At 42.6% G+C, this 18,761-nt stretch overlaps 1 protein-coding gene across 5 annotated transcripts in view; it reads left to right on the plus strand.

Moving 5' to 3' along the window:
• Positions 1–2,294: 2,294 nt before the first annotated feature.
• The window catches only part of POLB (polymerase (DNA directed), beta), a 25,505-nt gene continuing 9,038 nt past the window's right edge, over positions 2,295–18,761 (plus strand). The window contains exons 1-16 of one of the 5 annotated variants that reach the window (XR_774067.1): positions 2,295–2,401; positions 2,478–2,535; positions 2,604–2,670; positions 3,215–3,289; positions 3,803–3,861; positions 5,334–5,383; positions 5,818–5,869; positions 7,426–7,480; positions 7,568–7,640; positions 8,141–8,211; positions 8,989–9,075; positions 11,128–11,192; positions 11,729–11,868; positions 12,504–12,610; positions 14,336–14,412; positions 14,919–15,389. Coding sequence is in view for 3 of the 5 variants with exons in the window: in XM_010562719.1 (XP_010561021.1) it covers positions 2,341–2,401; positions 2,478–2,535; positions 2,604–2,670; positions 3,215–3,289; positions 3,803–3,861; positions 5,334–5,383; positions 5,818–5,869; positions 7,426–7,480; positions 7,568–7,640; positions 8,141–8,211; positions 8,989–9,075; positions 11,128–11,192; positions 11,729–11,868; positions 12,504–12,598 (1,008 nt within the window). In the remaining 2 variants the exon portion in view is untranslated. The other 4 variants (XM_010562719.1, XM_010562721.1, XM_010562720.1 and 1 more) reach the window with 4 other exon arrangements.

Consider the following 18,761-nt stretch of genomic DNA (forward strand, 5'->3'; position numbering starts at 1 on the left):
AGCAAGCCCCAGGGACTGCTGTGTCAGTCCGCGTGCGGCATCAGGGCTGTGGGAGTGACAGCAGCCAGTTGACAGATGCTGGCAAGAGATTTTAAAAAATAAGGCAGCCCAGGTGACAGCCTGAAGGCAGGCCAGAAGAGACCCCAAGCTGCTTTGTGCCAGAGGGGCAGCTCTGCTCAGCGGGAAACAGCACGTCCGAGCAGACCAGATGCTGGCGAGAGATTTTAAAAAATAAAGCAACACAGATGACATCCTGAAGACCCACAGACAGGAGGGGAGATGACCCACAGACATGGCAGGGGCAGGGGGAAGACCATTTGGTACGCCTCCATTTGATCCCCGGTCCCCTGAGGATATCTGTCCTTTGTTCGATTCCCTTTTGAGCTCATTGCATCCCCAAGACTTCTTTGGTCTCTCTGGTCCCTTCAGGAACTCTCTAATCCCTATGACGATGCCTCTTGTTCTGTCAGAACCTTTTCCAAAGCCATCTCTGTGCTCCAGAGCAGTCTGTTTTCTGCCTTATAGTATGTTTCTATTTGGTATCTGGTACCAAAGCAGAAGCTGATCAGGAACACAAGACCCTGGGCAGCAGCCTCCTCAGGGACAGCTGGGGCAGCAGGAGTGCCCCAGCTCCTGAGAGCAGCTTGGTGAAAGCTGCTGGGAGGGCCCTTCTGTGAGCAGAAAGGAGAAAAAAAAGTATTGTCACAGAAACAAAAGAACAAATGGAGAGCTCTGGGGTGCAATAAAAGAAAAAACAACATCAGGGGATAGCAATGCAAACAGAGGACTCCTTGGGGCATACAGAAATGAAAACAGAGGACCCTGGAGCACACCAAAAATCACCAGAAAAACTCTGGGATGGGAGAAAGCCCCACAGAAAACTTGGTGGCATGCTGCAAGGTGTATGCAGGGCCTGGGAGCACACCCAAACACAAACAAAGGGCCTTGCTGCCCACCAAAGGGGCTGCAACGCATGCTGTGAGGCTCAGGGTAGCTTACGGGATGTCTGCAGATAGCCCCTCACTCTGTGCAAAGCCTGTCTCCTGGCACCGCTTCCACTGGCCCAGCCCTTCACCCCAGACGTGCCTGGGATACCTGGGGGTGTAAAGAGCAAACCCAGGAGGGGCCTGGGGACCTCTCATGGTCCTGGAGGGGCCCTGGCTGCCCACCAGAGGATGGAAAATGCCACCAACAGCCCAGAGCATCCATGGTGATGCAACAGAAATTCCCTGCAGCCCTGTGAACAGCACTGGGGAGCTCCAGAAACCCCCAGGGATCTCAAAGAGGTCTGAGAGGCCTTTGGACCAGCTGCTCAATCCCCAACACATAATGCATAACCTCCATACTGGACTTTGTCACAGGCACTTCCAAGTGCAAAGGGACTTCAGCACAGCCATAAGTGCAAAGAATAAAGCTATCGTTTATTAATTAATGCACATAACTCCTGGGAGTGAGTCTGCCATGGGGTCACTGCCCACATGTTCCCCCTTCCCCTGTGACACCTGAAGAGTCATCACTGGAGCGGTGTTTGTCAGTCCGGTGAGAAATGGTCAGCTCTTGCTGCTGCTGCCCTTGATGTGGTAACTCAGTGAGCAGCGCTCCCCTCCCCTGCCCCCGCTTTTTGCTTCTGGAATACAATTCAGTTTGGGTATTTGAGAGGAAAACCCCACAGCCCCAGCCCTTTCCCCGGAAAATAGAGGCACACACCACCAATGGAACACCAGGTTTTCAGTCATCTCCAGACTGCGTGGAAAGCAGCTTCCAGCAAAACCAGGATGAAAACTACGGCCTCTAAAAACTCCAAACACCGGAGAGATTGAGCTAACGTGAAACAGACTCCAGCCTGGACAGTGATACAAGCAGGAGTTCACTTCGCTCACTTAAGCTGCCTCTCGGACAACACAAGCGGCCCAAGTCAAACAGACCCTGTTGGAATAAAATCCTGTTTATCCAACAGCGTGCCAGAAAGCAGCGTGAAGTGCAGGCGGAGATGTCATACCGGCAGACTCTGCGGAGGAGGACAGACAACATCAGCAGCTCCACACCGCCCTACACCTGCGTGCTCCAGCATCTGCCCACCGCCTCCCTCACGCCTTCCCTCCCCCGCAGCCCCACCGCTCCCCACGGATCACCCGCAGCCCGTTCCTCGCAGCCCGGTTCCCCCTCAGCCCCGCTCCCTCTCAGCCCCGTTCCCCCTCAGCCCACTCCCGCCGGCGGACACCGCGCATGCGTACTGAAACCGGTCGCGTTCTGATGACGTCGCCGCCGGAAGTGCCTCCTGTCATCTCCGGCCGGCGCTTCCGCCACCTCCCGGTACCGACGCCGGTGCCGACGTCGGCCATGAGCAAGCGAAAGGCTCCTCAGGAGAGCCCCAACGAGGGCATCACCGACTTTCTTACCGGTAGGGAGGGGCTGCGCGGGCGGTGGGAGGGCCCGCGGGCCGGCCGGCCGCTCTCTCACCGCGGTTCTCCCCTCAGAGCTGGCTAATTACGAGCGCAACGTGAACCGGGCCATTCACAAGTACAACGCGTACAGGTACCGCCTCTCCCCCTCCCCGCTCCCCCGCCGCCGCGCGTGGGTGCTGACCGGCCCCTGTTCTGCAGGAAAGCAGCTTCGGTTATTTCCCGGTATCCCAGCAAGATCCGGAGCGGGGCCGAGGCCAAGAAGCTGGTAAAGTTTTCGTGGCCCCCCCCGGGGGGGGGGGGGGGGTGGTGTCCGTGGGATAGCTGGAGGGAGCGGGGGGCTACCGGGGAGCGTGGGGGCAGAGGGAGGCTGATCCCGCCTGTGCCAGCCCCTCTTTTCCGTGGCCGAGGCAGGTTCTCGGGGACGGGGATGCGGTGTGGCTGCTGGGGGGGTCCTTGCTGGAGCTGGGGGCTCCAGCTGAGGCTCTGCCGTATGAGGGTTCTGCTGCGGCAGGGTTCCCCTTTCCTCTGTTACCGCTTCTCTAAATTCAGGGAACTCGAGCAAAGCCCGCCTTGTTCAGAATTACTGCTTTGGGGGAGCTTTTAATATAGCCCTTGAATTACAGCGTTTATGCTGCTTGCGGTGTGCCCTTGAATTCTTGTGCTCCCTTGTGGTCCAACATTTTGTTGTGGTCTCAGTGGCCTCATAGTTCTTTCTGGACTCTATTCTGTGCAGCTTCCCTTTTTTTCCAGATATAATGGCTTTTAGTGATCCTGAAGTTAAGTTGTCTCCCCTCCCCCCCAATATTTAGGATGGAGTAGGTGCTAAAATAGCTGAGAAGATAGATGAGTTCTTATCCACTGGAAAACTACGCAAATTGGAAAAGGTGGGTTTCTCTCCTTTGTGCTCTATTTCTCAATAGTAGCTTTTCTTTGTAACCTGCAAAGTAGCCTGCTTGCTTTGTGCAATTTCTGTTGTTGTCCCTGGAGAGACTGATGTCAAGCTTAAGAATAGTGGTCATGGAGCCTATGGCGAGTAGAAAGCAGGGAACAAGAAGCTTAGCCAAAGCCTCAAAACTGTCTATTTATGAAGATATTTTAGGTTATATGATCAGCATGTGAACGTCTTCTGTGAGAAGTGGAATTCTGACTCTGGAAGGCTGTGCAGTTTTGTGGTTTAGCCGTGCTGTTCACCTCAGCATGGGTAGTTAGGCAGTTGTCAGGCTTGGTACATACGGCATTATTGTGATACATGGTAATACCCTTGTTACTGTTTTGCATTGATTTATAGTGAGCCTCCAAAGCAGATTCTGACTAAGCTGTTTTATCTTCTCAGGATTTCTTTGTTTATTGCAAATGGAATAAAGAAGGGTTTGGTTTGTGTTGTTTTGTTTTTGCAGATTCGACAAGATGATACAAGTGCATCTATCAATTTCTTGACACGAGTTACTGGCATTGGGTAAGGTTTTTTTGTTTGGTTGGTTGGTTTGGGTTTTGTGGGGTTTTTTTTCCTTCTCTTGTTTATTTGGTGGAGTTATGAACAGAATTTGGGTAATTGCAAATAATGAAGAGAATGAGTTTGAGCTGATGCTGTAGTGCCCATACTGAGACACCTCAGTTGTGATGACACAATTGGCTGAAAAGAAAGGGTATAGAATCGTCAATTACAGACTTTGCGGTAGAGGAGTGGAAGTGGGAAGCTCCTGTGTGCAAACTGAGAGGGGAAGGAGAGAGGAGCTGACCAAGAATGGAACCATGAAAGACTGAGAAGAGTGGAAGTGAGAAGTCTCTTTAGGACTTTAGGTGGGAAGTTGGGCCCAGGGACAATGGTGCTCTGTCGTGTGTTTGTAAAAGGAATAGACCCCTGAGACAGGCAACAAAACAAAAACCAAGCAAACAAAACCCCCAAAAAACCATCAGGGCTCTTGTGCAACGTTTGAAACACTTGAGGTTGAGGATAGGAAATGCGATCATTCTCAAGTAATTCCGAGAGAAAATGTGCTCAAAGTTTGAGGATATACTGGGATTTGAGAATGCCTTGGAGAAATTGGAATGGGATGCAGAAGGAGAAGCTTGGGTCCTGTCCTGTCTCAGGATGGTGGAAGTTGCCTGTCTTGGTCTGGAATCCAGCAAGAGATGCTGGGAAGAGTAAGAAAGGAAGTAAACGGCAGGTCAAGATCTCACAATTCTATTGTAATGTAAGAGTTTTATTGAGGAAGCAGATTCAAAGTATTTAAGGTGGTGGAACTGTAACCATGGGATTCCAGACTAGTTGGAGAGTAGTTCCCCAGGAAGGGACTATGCTTCCAGGCAGGTGGTGCTCAGCGTTTTGAGATATTGGATAGGTATCTGGGTGTAACGTTACTTGAATGCCTGTCTCTCAGTTGAAACGTTGTTCTTTCCCCGCAGAGTCAAGCAGATTAATCAAATGACAAACCCTTAAAGGGGAAAAAGGTTCAGTCATTTACTTGAGTGCTGTGCTTAAGTCAAACTCTCCAGCCGAACTGGAGCTGGGACTGCTTTGCTGTACTGTAGGTTGCAAACTGGAGCCTTGTTGGGTTTTTTGAAGTGCTAGTCTAAAGACACTTTGTGTTGCTGTTGCCTTAAGCTGGTTCAGAGACTGATTGTGGTTAAAGTAGTTCTTATCATGCATTCAAAAGTATTGTCTAAAGCAATATTGTGTATCTGGTGAGATTTTGTTTATTTTTTACAATTATACATCACTAGACAGTTGTATCAATGCTAAAAAATGTGCAGGCTAAGCCTTGGATAGCCATCTCTGCTGATTGAAAGTACAAACTGAAAATGCATATGCTGAAAAGAGGGTAAGCATCAGGAGTGACTTCAGTCTTGGCCTTGAAGAACCTAGGCAGTTACAGTGAATTCTGATTCTTGCTGTTCCTGATGGCAGATTGCCATATCTCTTTGCAGTCCTGCTGCTGCTAGGAAGTTTGTTGAGGAAGGAATCAAGACTTTAGAAGGTAAGTGCAACTTTTGGTCCTCAGTTCCCGCTCCAATAATGTGTTTTTCTGTCAAGCTGCCTGTTCCACAGTGTACTGTGATAGCAGATACGCCCTAGGCTTTGAGGGAAGTATGTAAGATGCTAAAGCTAGTGGACAGGCTAAAGGCATTACATACATATCCAAAGTAAAGTACTTACAGATGACATGGAAAATAACAAGGATTTTGGCTTTGAGGCGAATGGTCTATTGAAGTCTTTTATTGGGAAGTGCTCTATGCGTTTGTACTCATCTTACCAGCTGTCAGTTTAAAATCTCTTCCTTTGTGTTTGAGGTTGCTGTTTTCTTGTTAGGTATTGTTTGCATGCATCATCTTTGCAGTGGTGGAAACTTACTGTAAGATTTTTAGTCCTCAAGTAACTTTTTGTTGTTGTTGTTTTTCTTAATTCTTCTAGATCTAAGAAAAAATGAGCACAAGCTGACCCATCACCAGCGAATTGGGTTGAAGTAAGCTTTCTTGGGTGCAAGTGCTTGGTTTTCTAATGACTCCTTCAGACACCAGGATGTAACGTAAGGTTACGCAGGCCAAGTAAGGTTCTGTTGTCTCTGTGTGCTCTACGTGCTTTTCAGCAGTTATTCAGAGCTTTTGTTTCACTGGGGTTGAAATTCAGTAGGCTTAGTCTCCATCCAGAAGGAAATTAATTTCAAGTTACTTTTTTAGTTAGCTCATGGAGAATCACTTTAGCAAGGTTGCAATGATGTTTCTTGGGAATCTGCATAAAAGTGGCCCAGGCTATTTTTTGTTATGTGTTGTGAGCCAGGTAAGACCTTTGCATGTCTGAACTTGAGAATGCCATGCAGAATGTCTGTCTGTCCCTCAGTTCTTACCAGCTTGAATGCTCCTTGTTGAGTGGCTGTTCCAGTGTGCTAGTTCTGGAACAACTATAGCTGTGTTTGCAAGAAGCTGCAGCTGAACCAAATAAAGCCCTATATCTGAGTTGGTTCTGTGTGGGGCCAGCTGTAGCATTTTCACATCAGTGGCAGAGATGCAGAATACGTGATCTGGACAAACTGCTTGCCAGTGAGAAGGGTTACGCAATGATTGTCGCTTTCCCACTGCTCATCTGAGCCAGCCCCATATCCAGTGTGCATCCCTGCCTTTATACATGTGAGCATTCAAGGGAAAACCTTTTGCTGTTAAGTGAGTAATAGAAAACTCACCTGACCTATCCATGCTGCTAGTGCACACGTTGCCCTTGGGTCTGCTTCCAGCTCAGATGTTGTTTCACAACTTCCGGTAAGTGCTGAGCTGAAAGAATGGTTTCAGTGCTTCATGGTGGTCTTTTTGTCCCTAGTTTACTGCCACTCTCAGAGAGGGGTGAGTTCCATATCCAGAAGCTCTGTCTGCAAATCTTGGGATTGGGATGGTTGGGTAACAAGCATCAGGGAACGTGTGGCTCTGAGGCTGCAGCATGGCTGCCAGTGCTTGCTGTCAATGGTTCTGGTGCTGGAGGGGTAAAGAATGTGCCCACTGGTCAGGTGTGTCTTTGCTTCACCTGGCCTTTTTTAATCCACAGTCAAGCGGCATGCTTGCAGTCTGTTTTTTACAGCTGCATGCAAAGATACCAGGAGCTGCATTTGACTTGTGAGCTTCCATTTAGCTCTTTCCAGCATAGATCACCTCTGACTGTGTGTGAGGGACCTGTTCCTCCTGCTTGCTGGTGGACTGAGTTTTGTCAGGAACCTTTTGTATTTTCAGAGGGCTATATAAATACAAACCAATTGGTTATACAGTAATATTACTTGCACCTCATAGCAGCTCTTCATATACAGTGGAAATAATATGCAATGAAACCACCTTCCAAGCATTGTCAAACTTGCAGTTGTGAGACTTTACTGTCTCTTGGCAAGATGTTTTCTAAGATGTTTGGTGAGAATGGGGAGCTTTTTGTGATGTGACAGTAATAGAAGTTGTATTCTTTCCTCTGATACACATTTAATTGACTAAAATTTTAAGATGCTACCCTTGCCACTCTTTCAGACACTTATTTTTATATATGCAGATATTTTGAAGATTTTGAGAAAAGAATCCCAAGGGAAGAAATGCTGCAAATGCAGGTAAGAATGTCTTTATCAATGATGTGAGGCGCTAGTGGCCAATGAATGACTGATGCCTCTAAACACACATCTTTCCTTTTTACATAGGAAATTGTGCTGAAAGAGGTAAAGAAGCTGGACCCAAACTATATTGCTACAGTCTGTGGCAGTTTTAGACGAGGTTGGTACTCTGTGATCTTCCAATGCTTACTTTGGGCTAATAAGCAAGACTCAGTACTGTATATGTTGTTCTTCTAGAGAGAAAGTCTGTGCTGGAACCTGGCTTTTTCCTGTTAGTATAGTCTTGACTGGTTAGTTCAGTGACGAAACACCTGCATAAATCCTTGCTTCTCCACCTTGCCCCCATAAAGAGTAGTATACTGTAATGTGTGAATTGTTTGCGTTGGTTTTACCCTAACAACATTTGTGCTTCATTGCTATGGAGTACAGCAAGAAATTCTTTTGGTATTTTCTGAGATATGTGGGGATATAAACTTTTTTTTGATGGAAGAACAAGGTTCTCTTAACTTTAAGATTATTTTTTTGCAAATATCTTGAATAGTGACTGACTATTTTATACCAGAAAAACAAGTTTATAGGAAGAGGTTAGATGGATGTTCACCAATGTTGATGTACTTTGTCATACGCAGAGTGATTTTTCTTTGCTTCTTACTTGCCTAGGTGCAGAGTCAAGTGGCGATATGGATGTTCTCCTAACCCATCCGAGTTTCACATCTGAATCATCCAAACAGGTGTGTTTCTCTGCTACTGTGGATCAGTACTATGCATTACTTCCACAAGGGTATGTTTAAATTCAGAAGATACATAGTCTCAGACTTGTCTTGCATCTTTTTGTTACTGTAATAGTGAACTCTTTTTTTTTTCTTGGATCACCATGTTTATTTTAAGGAGTTACAATCACTTCTCAGGTCCATGTATAATGTTGTGTTCCTCTTGCAGAACTATTCAGTATGTTTACTCTTATCCTTCCATCCCTCCTGTTCCCTTCACACATACTCCCCCCACCCTCACCCCCTCAAATTCATGTGCTTTTACAACGTAAAACTGTAACAGATAGCTGGGTAAAGCAGAGATTATAGGTAGAGAAAGTATCTCTTTATGTAGCCATATCTTTTGGATGAGAAGCAAATGTCCTGCTGCCCTTGTAATCTTTTGGGACTAACTGTGGAGAAGTCTTAATGACAGTTTGTATTTTTTGTGTTGCTTCAATAGTTTCATTGCATAGAAGTTGAAAACTCAAACCAAGAAACTAGTTTTGTCACTTCCAATGAAGTCAATCTGACATGGGGATTTCAGTGGAAGTTTTTTTTATGTTGCACAACTGTAATTTTATTAGCTTTTTCTCAGAATTATTATCTTTTTTCCCCCTCTAGGTCAAATTTCATGTACAATAATACATATAATTATAGTGACGTCCCATACTTATGTGGGCCATTGTCTGGTAAACGGGTAAAATATTCTTGTTATTTGTGAAATAATTTATTCTTCTGTGCTGTCACTGTTCCTAGTCAAAACTTCTGCATCAAGTTGTAGAACAACTGGAAAAAGTCCACTTTGTCACAGATGTGCTGTCTAAAGGTGACACCAAGTTCATGGTAAGGCTTTTTTGGTGGTGAAGGATGTTGGGGGGGATTACGTTTCCTGACATAAAGTATCTTGTATATATCCTAGCTTATTTGGACTGTTGGAGTTGTGATTTTTTTTTTTTTTTTTTTAAATTCCCTCCTTTACCCCCATAAAAACTTTCTGCAGTTAACTCTTAGTGAATCTTTCATGGTAAGATTTCAGTATTAGAAAATCTACAGGTATTTATGTAGTTCTGAACCCCACTGACATAACCTTCATCACACAATGCCAGTTGTGTCACTGTTTTGCTTGATGTTTCCCTAGAACCTTAGCAGAACCTCACTTCAGTTGCACCAGTGACCACTTTTGTAACTCTGTCCTCAAGATCTTGGAAATGCTATCTTTGATCTCAGGCCTATGTTTACCTTGTTTTGTCTAATACATAGTATACTTTTGTCTCCTTTTTTGTCAATTTTGTGGCAGAGCAGATTTAATGGATAAGCTGCTAGACTCAGGATATAATAGGGAATATGTGGGATGCCTGAAGAAAGTAATGAATTACAGGAACATTCATTTTGTTAGGTCCCTCGCTCACAGCAAGACTTTTTTTTTTTCTTAAACGTGGATTAGGTGTTGCTTCACTTAGTTTTCTTTACAGGCCCCAGGCATCCTGGTCTTACAGGCTGGTTAAAAGTTAATTCTAACAGAGAAGTATAGACCCATAAGCAATACTGAGTGGAAATGAGGACTCGTTAGTTCCTGTCAGTCACTCATACTGGCTTTATGGAATTCCTTCGAAGCTCAGAGGAGTGGTCCTGCAGGAGGGTTCACCAAAGGTCCATGATTTATGAATTTCTAATTAGAAATCAAGATACCATTATATTCAGCTAATCTTTTGGAAGGCATAAATATATTTAAATATGTGATACTACAGTTAAAGATACTTGCTTTCTCAAGGTGAAAGGGGCTGTTGGAGCACTTGATTATTTTATATTTTTGTTTGTTGGTCTGGCTTTGCTTAAAATAAGAGCTAAAAGAACTCTGAGCATTTGTCTTCAGTTTAGTTTGTGTTGCATTCTCAGAGGGAATGAAACTTGATGGCTTTTGGGGGGGGCTTGATCTTTAGGAGGAATAAGTGAAAGTCGCTCTTGTTCTTGCCAAATGGTTTAAGTGTGAATACTGTGTGGGTTTAAAGCTAAATGTACATTTGTGAGCCAAAAGCAGACACACTCTGCACTCGCAGTTTGCATTCACAGTTTGACAAGCTTATTATAGTGACCATTTGCTCTGTATAATCCTGTCAGTCTTAAATAGTTGTGGAATAGCTCTTGTCTTCAAAGTGGAAGCTAAGAAAGGAATGTTGTAAAAAGGGAAATATGACTGCAGCTGAGAATCTGAGAAAAGTAAGTCTCAGTAAGGAGGCAGACAACATAACTTTAAAAGCATAAGCAATGTTAAGCTTTCAAAACAAACCTAAGAGTAGAAGTCTCAGCATGAGGCTGCAATTGGTGAAACAGTTTAGTATGTGAACATCTCTCATAATTCCTTATGGTTCATATCCCTTCCCCCTACTGCGTTGTCATTTAAGGTGATTATAGACTAGGGGAAAAAAGAAAAGGCTGACAGGTGAATTTCATGAAGATTACAAAGCAGTTTGAAATGAAAAGTGACAGAGGATTTCTCAAGAAAAAAACTTTATTTTTTAAATTTCTATTAGCTTGAACTCCGTCTACATTTTCCTTAACCTGCTGATGTTTGTGCATGCTCAAGAGCCTGATAATAATCAAGGCAGAGGAATGGGAAATGAGAAGTCCTTTGATCCTTCCTGCTGTAATAAAAACTTAAGAAGCAGTTATGCTACACTCAACTACGGTTCTCTTAGCAGTGTAAAATAGTGATTCGCAGTACTATGACATCCAACTGTTCTAGTAAAATATTTAATTGGTTCGGTGGGAATTTAACTTTGCTCTCCAGGATAGCTGAGGATTGTTTAGAGGTTGTTTAGGGGTGGAGAGGTGAAGATTGATCTCAAATCTGTTTCATTTAATTTTTAAATTCTTGCTTTCCTTACTTCCTCACAGGGTGTCTGTCAGCTGCCAGATAAAGAAGATGGAACAGCCTATCCACATAGGAGAATTGATATCCGGTACACACACCTAAAAAAAAACCCCTACTTTAGCTGTCTGCTGCATAGTAGGCATTTGCATCAAGTTCTGCATTCAAATCTCTACTTCCACATTCAGAACATGGCATTTACTAGGTTTCTAATTCCTTTGCAGTATGGAAGCCACTGTAAAACTGCCTGTATCTGCAACAGGTTATTAGCAAGAATGCTGTATTTTAAATCATGACTTTGTATTCAGTTTCAGAGTTGTGACCTACTTTATCATACTGCTTTGGCATTAATTCTTGCAGGAGTGCAAGCACTGGAACTATGTAGTGACCGAACACCAGTAACTTCTGGGACAGGGTAGATGTGCTGAACCTTTCTTTGATAGGCAATTCATTTCATTCTTGCATCTGGCTTGTGGGAAAATCAGACATACAGAGTTGCAGAATGTGTGCATGTAAATAGGAAGTAAACCTAGAACAGCGTCTGAATGGCTGAATTCCAAATGGCTTGTGACTTTTTTGTTAATATATTTGTTCTAAATCTGTACTTTTCTTCCACTTTTATTCTAGGCTTATCCCTAAAGATCAGTATTACTGTGGTGTACTGTATTTCACGGGAAGTGACATATTCAACAAGAACATGAGAGCTCATGCTCTGGAAATGGGCTTCACGATCAATGAGTATACAATCCGTCCCTTGGGTGTCACTGGTCAGTCTGGGCCTTTGCACAGAGTATTCTTTCTAGTTACATGCTTTGTGCAATCTTCTTAAATTGGTTTCTCAGTGTATTGGAAATGCTTCTGATAAATACTGTAGTTCATGTAATTTTTTAGTGTCCTTTGTGGTATTGGGACACCATTAGAGCAGGAAGAGGCAGCCTACTTATGTATAGGCAGTGCTGTGGCACAAAGTTACCTTTCTGGGCCACCTAATCTACTTAAAGTCTTACTGACCTAAAGATTGTTTTTTCAGTGCCGTGCACAGCACATATGTGGTTTCCCACTCTTTTAACAAGATATGTCGTATCTGTCGGTTGTTTTGTTTTGGAGGGGGGCTGTCTATATACACATATATATACACACACATACATACACACACAAATATAAATATATTTAACTGCATAACCACATGGCCCCAAAGTTAATTCATTACCTGATTTCCTTTGACACTAATGAGAATCAGTACCTAAATACTGTATGAAAAGGTCTGGGGGGGGTGTTTTGTTTTGTTTTTTTTAAGTCTGTTTTACATATAGCATTTTTGTCTTAATCTTGCAATGCATTTGGCATTTTAGGATTGTACAGACCTTCCACCTTTCAAATAGCATCTGTAATTTGCTTGCAGGAGTTGCTGGGGAGGCCCTACCAGTAGAATGTGAAAAAGACATCTTTGACTATATCCAGTGGAAATACCGAGAGCCAAAGGATCGGAGTGAATAACTGCTTGTCTAGGTTTGTAACCTAGAGAGATGTTTTCATAGCTTCTTACGAACACACAAAATGCATGTTCTTTCTTTGGATGTTATTGCAAAAAGTGTACATTACTGATACTTAAAGCAAGTCCATGGCACTAGCACAGAATGTGAAGGTTAAATCCTGTAAGATCTCATTTTGATCTCTCTCTCTCTTCCTACTCCCCTTCCCCCTTAAAGCTGATTAAAACACTGTGCTTAAGTGAATGGGCTGCGATACTAGAAAAACCTGTGGGGAAGGTAGTGTGGCAGCCAGACCCCTTAGAGAATGCATATTGTCTTTTGCTTTGGGATTTAGTAAAAAACTATCAGACAATAAATCGCAGGTTTCTATTTAACCCCTGAGAAGCAGAAAGTTCTGATGTAAAGGCAAAACGTTTCATCTTACTAAATTTCTTGCGGCTTGGTTTGAAGTTGGTGGCTGTCAATCAAAATTAATGCTGGTTCTTTGGAGTCGCTGGAAAGTCTTACTAAGCAATATTAGCCTTTTATAAAAGGTCATGTGCTTTGATTTGATAATACCTGTGGTGATCAAGCTATTAGTTTTTTTCTAATAACTTTAGCAGCACTTAGGCTGTGATCATTGTTAGAAAAGGCTGGATATTTCAAACTAAACAGGCCTTCTTAGCTTGTTTCTTGTAGTTTTGCAAAAGACAATCAGAGTTCTGATGCTTCTGTGTTTTAATATCATATACACAGGCATAGTCTGTGCAAACATCACTAACTTTAATATCTAAAAACTGGGCAGTTCTTGGAGGAAATAACAACTTTTTTTTGCTGCTTACTTTGTTGAGGTTGGAAGATTTGGAAGTAAAACCATTGCTTTTGTGTAGTTGTTGCAAATTGTCTCATTAAGTAATATGTATGATTTTGGTTTTCTTTTTTTTTTTTTTAATGCAGTTTGAGTAATTATGTCCGTAGAGCATCTTGGAATGCTTGAATGAACGTTTTGCTAATACAAGCTGCCGGCATAAATTGCTTGAGTATATAATCTACAGCATCTGTGTGTAGCAGCAGGCACTTTATAAATAACCATAGATCAGATTTGGCCATGGCAGTGAATTAGTACTGGCATTGCACAATTAAGAAAACTTAAATGGTTCTGAAACTTCAGTGAGACCGGTTTGTTTCATATATATCAGGAGACTAGAAGAATTGTATTAGGAGAGCATTATTCTTACAGTACTTAAATTGTGCCATAATTATTATAAGATTATTCTTACAGTGCTTATATCTCAGACTCTGTATGTTTATGTCTCTCTTCAGATGTATATTTGAAGGGGGGTGGGTGGAAAAAAGCACCTAAAAGTCTATTTCCCACCCCCACTGAGTAGATGAAAGCATAAAAAACTTTCAATATTGGTTACACAAAACAATGTATTATGACTCCCCACTAGCCAGCAGACATGTTGAGGCAGGCTTTTCAGAACACATAAATCAGGCCAAAAAAAGACTGCCCATGTGCTTAGCTGCACAGCTAACTGCTCCAATATTTTTTGTTTAAAAATACATCATGGGAACACCTAAGACTAGTGAGAAACATGAAAGGCAGACATGTCTTAAATTCCAGTGCTGAAGTTGCATCTGGGCACATAGTTATAGAATCCAAAGTCATTATTGCTGGTGCTACTGAAATACACTTTTACATGACTATAGAAGAATGAATGTGATGCACAAGCCAGACATAACTAACAATTTTCTGTAGGATTTCAAGTTCAAAATCGGACAAGGCTGTATATTCAAGCTCTGAGATAACTCGAGCAAATGGGAAAAGGAAGTGGGGTATGTGTCTTTGGAATACCCTTTCCGGTCTTGAAGTGGAATTTTTAAATGATTATTCATGTCTCTGACTGCTGTCAAAAACCTCCAGCGACGGAGAACCTGAAATCTGCTGGGCCAGTTGCTTTCTTTGCAGCTTTGTTAAACATTACAGGTTATTGTGACAGCAGGTAGAAATGTTTGAGGTGTCTAGACTTTAAAATATTCTTTTGAGTTTTTAAAGAAACTAATCTTCACTTAACTTGCTTGCCTAGGGAGAATGGAAGAGAATCTTGTAGCACTGGGTCAGCCTATTGGACACACTATTGCTTATCATCCAGGGTTATGGACTGAAATAAATGTAAGGTGTTAAGGAGCTTATGTGTTGCAGGCTGGTGTTTCCTTAGTTGCTGCTGTTAGCTTATGGAGGAGGAGACCTGAGTTTGTGGCACAGTGCACAAATAACTAGATTAAAATGCACATCCCTTTATACTGCTTTGCATTACTAATAACTCTTAGTCTTTTGGCAGGTGCTCAGGTGTGATCGTTGTGCTGCTCTACTGACTAGTGTTTGACAAGACGAACTGAAGCCAAGGTCACAGTGCTGAAAAATTTCTGGATGTCAAGCGATGTCACTGAGAACTAACTGGCTTACAGATTTTGGTCTGGAAATGATGTGCATAGTAAAGCCCAGAAGCACAGCCTGAGGTGCAAAGGCAGCTTTTCTCCCTCTTGACCTATGATAAGCAGTATGTGATCTGCCCTTCTCTCCTTTCTTCAGCCACTCTATCTTGTCCACAGATTCCTCCTAGCTGCTCTCCTGGTGAGAAATCAATGTTCAACGTGCCCTGGCCATGGATTAATGACCGCCTTCCCCAGCCTCATTCTGGCTTTCTCCTTTTATTCAGCCCCAAATGTCCTACTGAAATGACTTAAGAAATCCAGAGCAAATCTTAGGTTTCCATGTTTTCCCATGCCAGTAACACGGAACATTCCACCGTCATGCAAGGGAGGGCTCTTGTCTAAAAGAAACCACAATCCAGCATGCCAGTTCTGAACAAATTTGTATCTCCTTTGTGGATGTTTCTCTGATCCAGAAACTAATCCTTGTTTACTGGCTAAGCATCTATTACAGGTTTGGCGAGGTATGCAGAGATTTTGTAAACGTGTGGAAATTCTTGATGTGCATAAAAGGATTATTTTCTGCCTCCTTTGCACTAGCTCTGCTGCAGAGTTTGTTTTAAAAGTGGTGTGCTTTTATTTTGCTAAATAATGTATCTGCTAATGTCTTCCCTGTAGAGTTTGTTCAGCTGAAACTGGCTGCAAGAACTGCTGTTGTGCCTTTTAAAACCAGAAGGATGTGTGCCTGTGTAGAGATTGTTCTTACACAGTTGCGTCTGTCTTTGTTCTCAGTCTTTAGAGCGCAGTTGCATATTCTGGAGAACTCCTTGGAAGTTCTCCAGAACATTTTTTCTATGTACCCATTTCTTCAGTTGGGTAAGCAGGTGCATGAGTGCTTGCAGTTCTTATTTTATGTGCTTAGCTCTTAGTATAATGGGTTTTATGAGTGGTACAGCAATGCAGACAACCATTCGCAATTGTCAGGAGCAATAGCAAAGACAGCAATAGCAAAAAGTGTTCCACTTGTTTCTTTTCATCTAAGAACATCATTATACATTAACTAGATTACTGTTACAGGAATTGTGCAGTTATCCCATTCCTCATAACTGAGCCTAAAACAAAAGAATGTTGTCCTTGCATGTGACACAATGTGGAGGTTATGTTTGTAGACATAGCCTTTTGCCAGGATGGACCTTGCTTTTATTTACAAAGTAAAGGTAACACCAATACAGAACAGCACTGTGGGTGTACCTCTGATGCTAATTTAGTGTCAGAGGAGACAGCTGAGAGCAAATAGTTACATGTTTCAGAGATGCTGTGAAAGGAAGAGGAGAAAACGGCACTAAGTTTCCCTACAGTGTAGAGAAAGGAGATGGGAATTCTAATGAGAGACTGTACAGTCTCTGAATAGTGTTGATACTTCACCTTGCGGGATGTTTGTCCTGGTACCTTAAGAGAAAAATCAAACTATTGTTCTTTTTCTCTTGATATTCTTAAACATTCAGAGATTTATACCTGCATGAATTTTTAAAGACAGAAAGATCAATTCTTGATGAAGGTCACAGATCCTATTTTTGATGTAAATGTTACTTTTTTTCTTTTTTTTTTTTTTACGTCAAGCCTTGATCCAAAAATGTCAAGTCATGAATAAGTGAAGTCTCTGGGTTTTAGCGTTTTGGTTTTTTTTAAAAAAAAAACCCAAACAAACAAAACACACAACAACAAACCCAACCCCACCCAATTTAAATAATATATAAAAGTGTCTAACATAGGCTTTTAACAGACAACTGTTTAATCTAGCAGCATCAATCCTGCTTCTGAAGACAGACCTCTTCTCTTGGTTAGCCAGCCTTCTCCTGGTTAACAGATTGAAATTTTGAACTGATGTAGGCATTTGCCCGCTCAGAACCACCTATTGGTCTGCTAGATCTTTCTTCTGATCTGTTTCTAGTTCTTTGTATCTTATGTATACCTAGACACCAGAATGAGAAAGCTGGCTGTGTCCTGAAGTACTCCTGAAGAATACCATTTTCAACTACTGTCTGTAGCTCCTTATCTGTGTATTAAGTGTCCTGGTGAAGCTGAAGCTTGTGCTAAGCTGTTTCCGTGTCCTTACTTCTAAAATATGGCCATATGCTAATGTGGCCATTCTCCTGCTGCACGTGACCTGTGTTCTTTGTTCCTACATATGTTGTAGTACTATTGGTTGCAGTGTTCCATGTTTTGTTCAACTTGCCATTACCCAGAAGACCGGTCTGATTAGTCGATGCATTTCTGCCACTCCTATAGAGTCAATCTGCCCCTTTTTATATGCAAAGCCATCAGCTCTGATTTTTATAGCTCCTCTTAAATCATTGTGAAAGCTAATGACTGTTTTGGATGTGAGAGGAGGTCCCGTCAAGATTGCATTACTAGTTGTATTTGGGACAGGGATTCTGTTGGGTAACTTCAAACTTAACTAGTTTTAAGTAGTAAACTAGTAACTTCGACATATTATAGAGCGTCAGCATGGAATGTATTTCTGCTACCGTATTCGAATACCTTGTAGAAGTATAACACAAATGTATTACAGAATTGCAAGTTTGAAAAGGCAAGACTATTTTATACATAGTCAATTTGACTATTGCCAATTATATAATACTTTTATTGATATGATAATGAGTAGGTCCTCTGTCTGCCTTTATGGGGGCACAGAGGAGTTTGCATCTGTATTGTCAGACTAAACCTGCCTTGAATCATAGGAAGAAAAAAAAAGACAGACAGAGGTAATACTGTTTATTTTTATCTGACTTAAGCCTACAGAACAACTACATTTTTACTTCTTCTTATATAATTAGTGTTGATCAGTCTTAGTAATGGAGATTATAGGCTGATACTCTTGCTTATCCCTTTATTTTCTTCTGTTTTTCCTAGTGGGAGTTTAATTATTTTCTGGGAATGTTCCCCAGCCCTAATGCATGCAGTGGTATGTAAGGTGGCTAGAAGTTAACTTGGTGCTATGTGAAGTCTTCTGATGCCTCATAGTAAAAATATATATAGCTGGTGTATTCAGTGTTTTCTTCAATAATCAGTGGGAATAAATGAAGTGAGAATTCCATGATGAATGTGTAATCCTGTTTGATCATTATTTATTTTTTTAAGCTGTAATTTTAAGAGCATCCAAAAGCAGTAACACAAGCTTGCCATGTTTACAAATGTTTGCTAGGCAGCACACAGCATGACACTGATGCATTCTCTACCATCCTCAACAGGCAGTCCAGGCTGCTTCGTCTTGGGACTTGAGGCAGAATTTGGTGGCCTTGCAATCTCTCTGCATAACACTGAATTCTTCTAGGTGGAAGAAAAATGGCTCGTTGACAGTGTTTGTTTTTCTCGAACTATATAAACATACAATGTGACTTTTTTTTCTTCTCCCCTCCCCGCCCCCAGTTAACTAGCCCTTATTTTGGGGTCCTTTGTCTTTCTTTACAGTTCTCGCCCTCCTCCTCCTCCTGCAGAACTGGACCGCAAGGTATTTGGTAATCACGGGAGGCAAAAGCTGCAAACCTTGTGCTTATCACAGGGCATCTGTGTAAACGGGCACGTACTCTACTGCTGGTTGTGCACATATAACCTTATGCGTGTGCAGACTGGCCTGTGGGGGCTGTCAGCGGTAGCGGCTGCACCTTTCTGTCTTCTGTGTTCGCTCTTGTCCCAGTTGCAAGGTGTTAGGGCAGGAGCGGGGGTGCCTACCTCCTTCCTTGGCCTCAGGG

Source organism: Haliaeetus leucocephalus, unplaced genomic scaffold (assembly GCF_000737465.1).
Source record: "Haliaeetus leucocephalus isolate CR32 unplaced genomic scaffold, Haliaeetus_leucocephalus-4.0 Scaffold162, whole genome shotgun sequence".
Lineage (NCBI taxonomy): Eukaryota > Metazoa > Chordata > Aves > Accipitriformes > Accipitridae > Haliaeetus > Haliaeetus leucocephalus.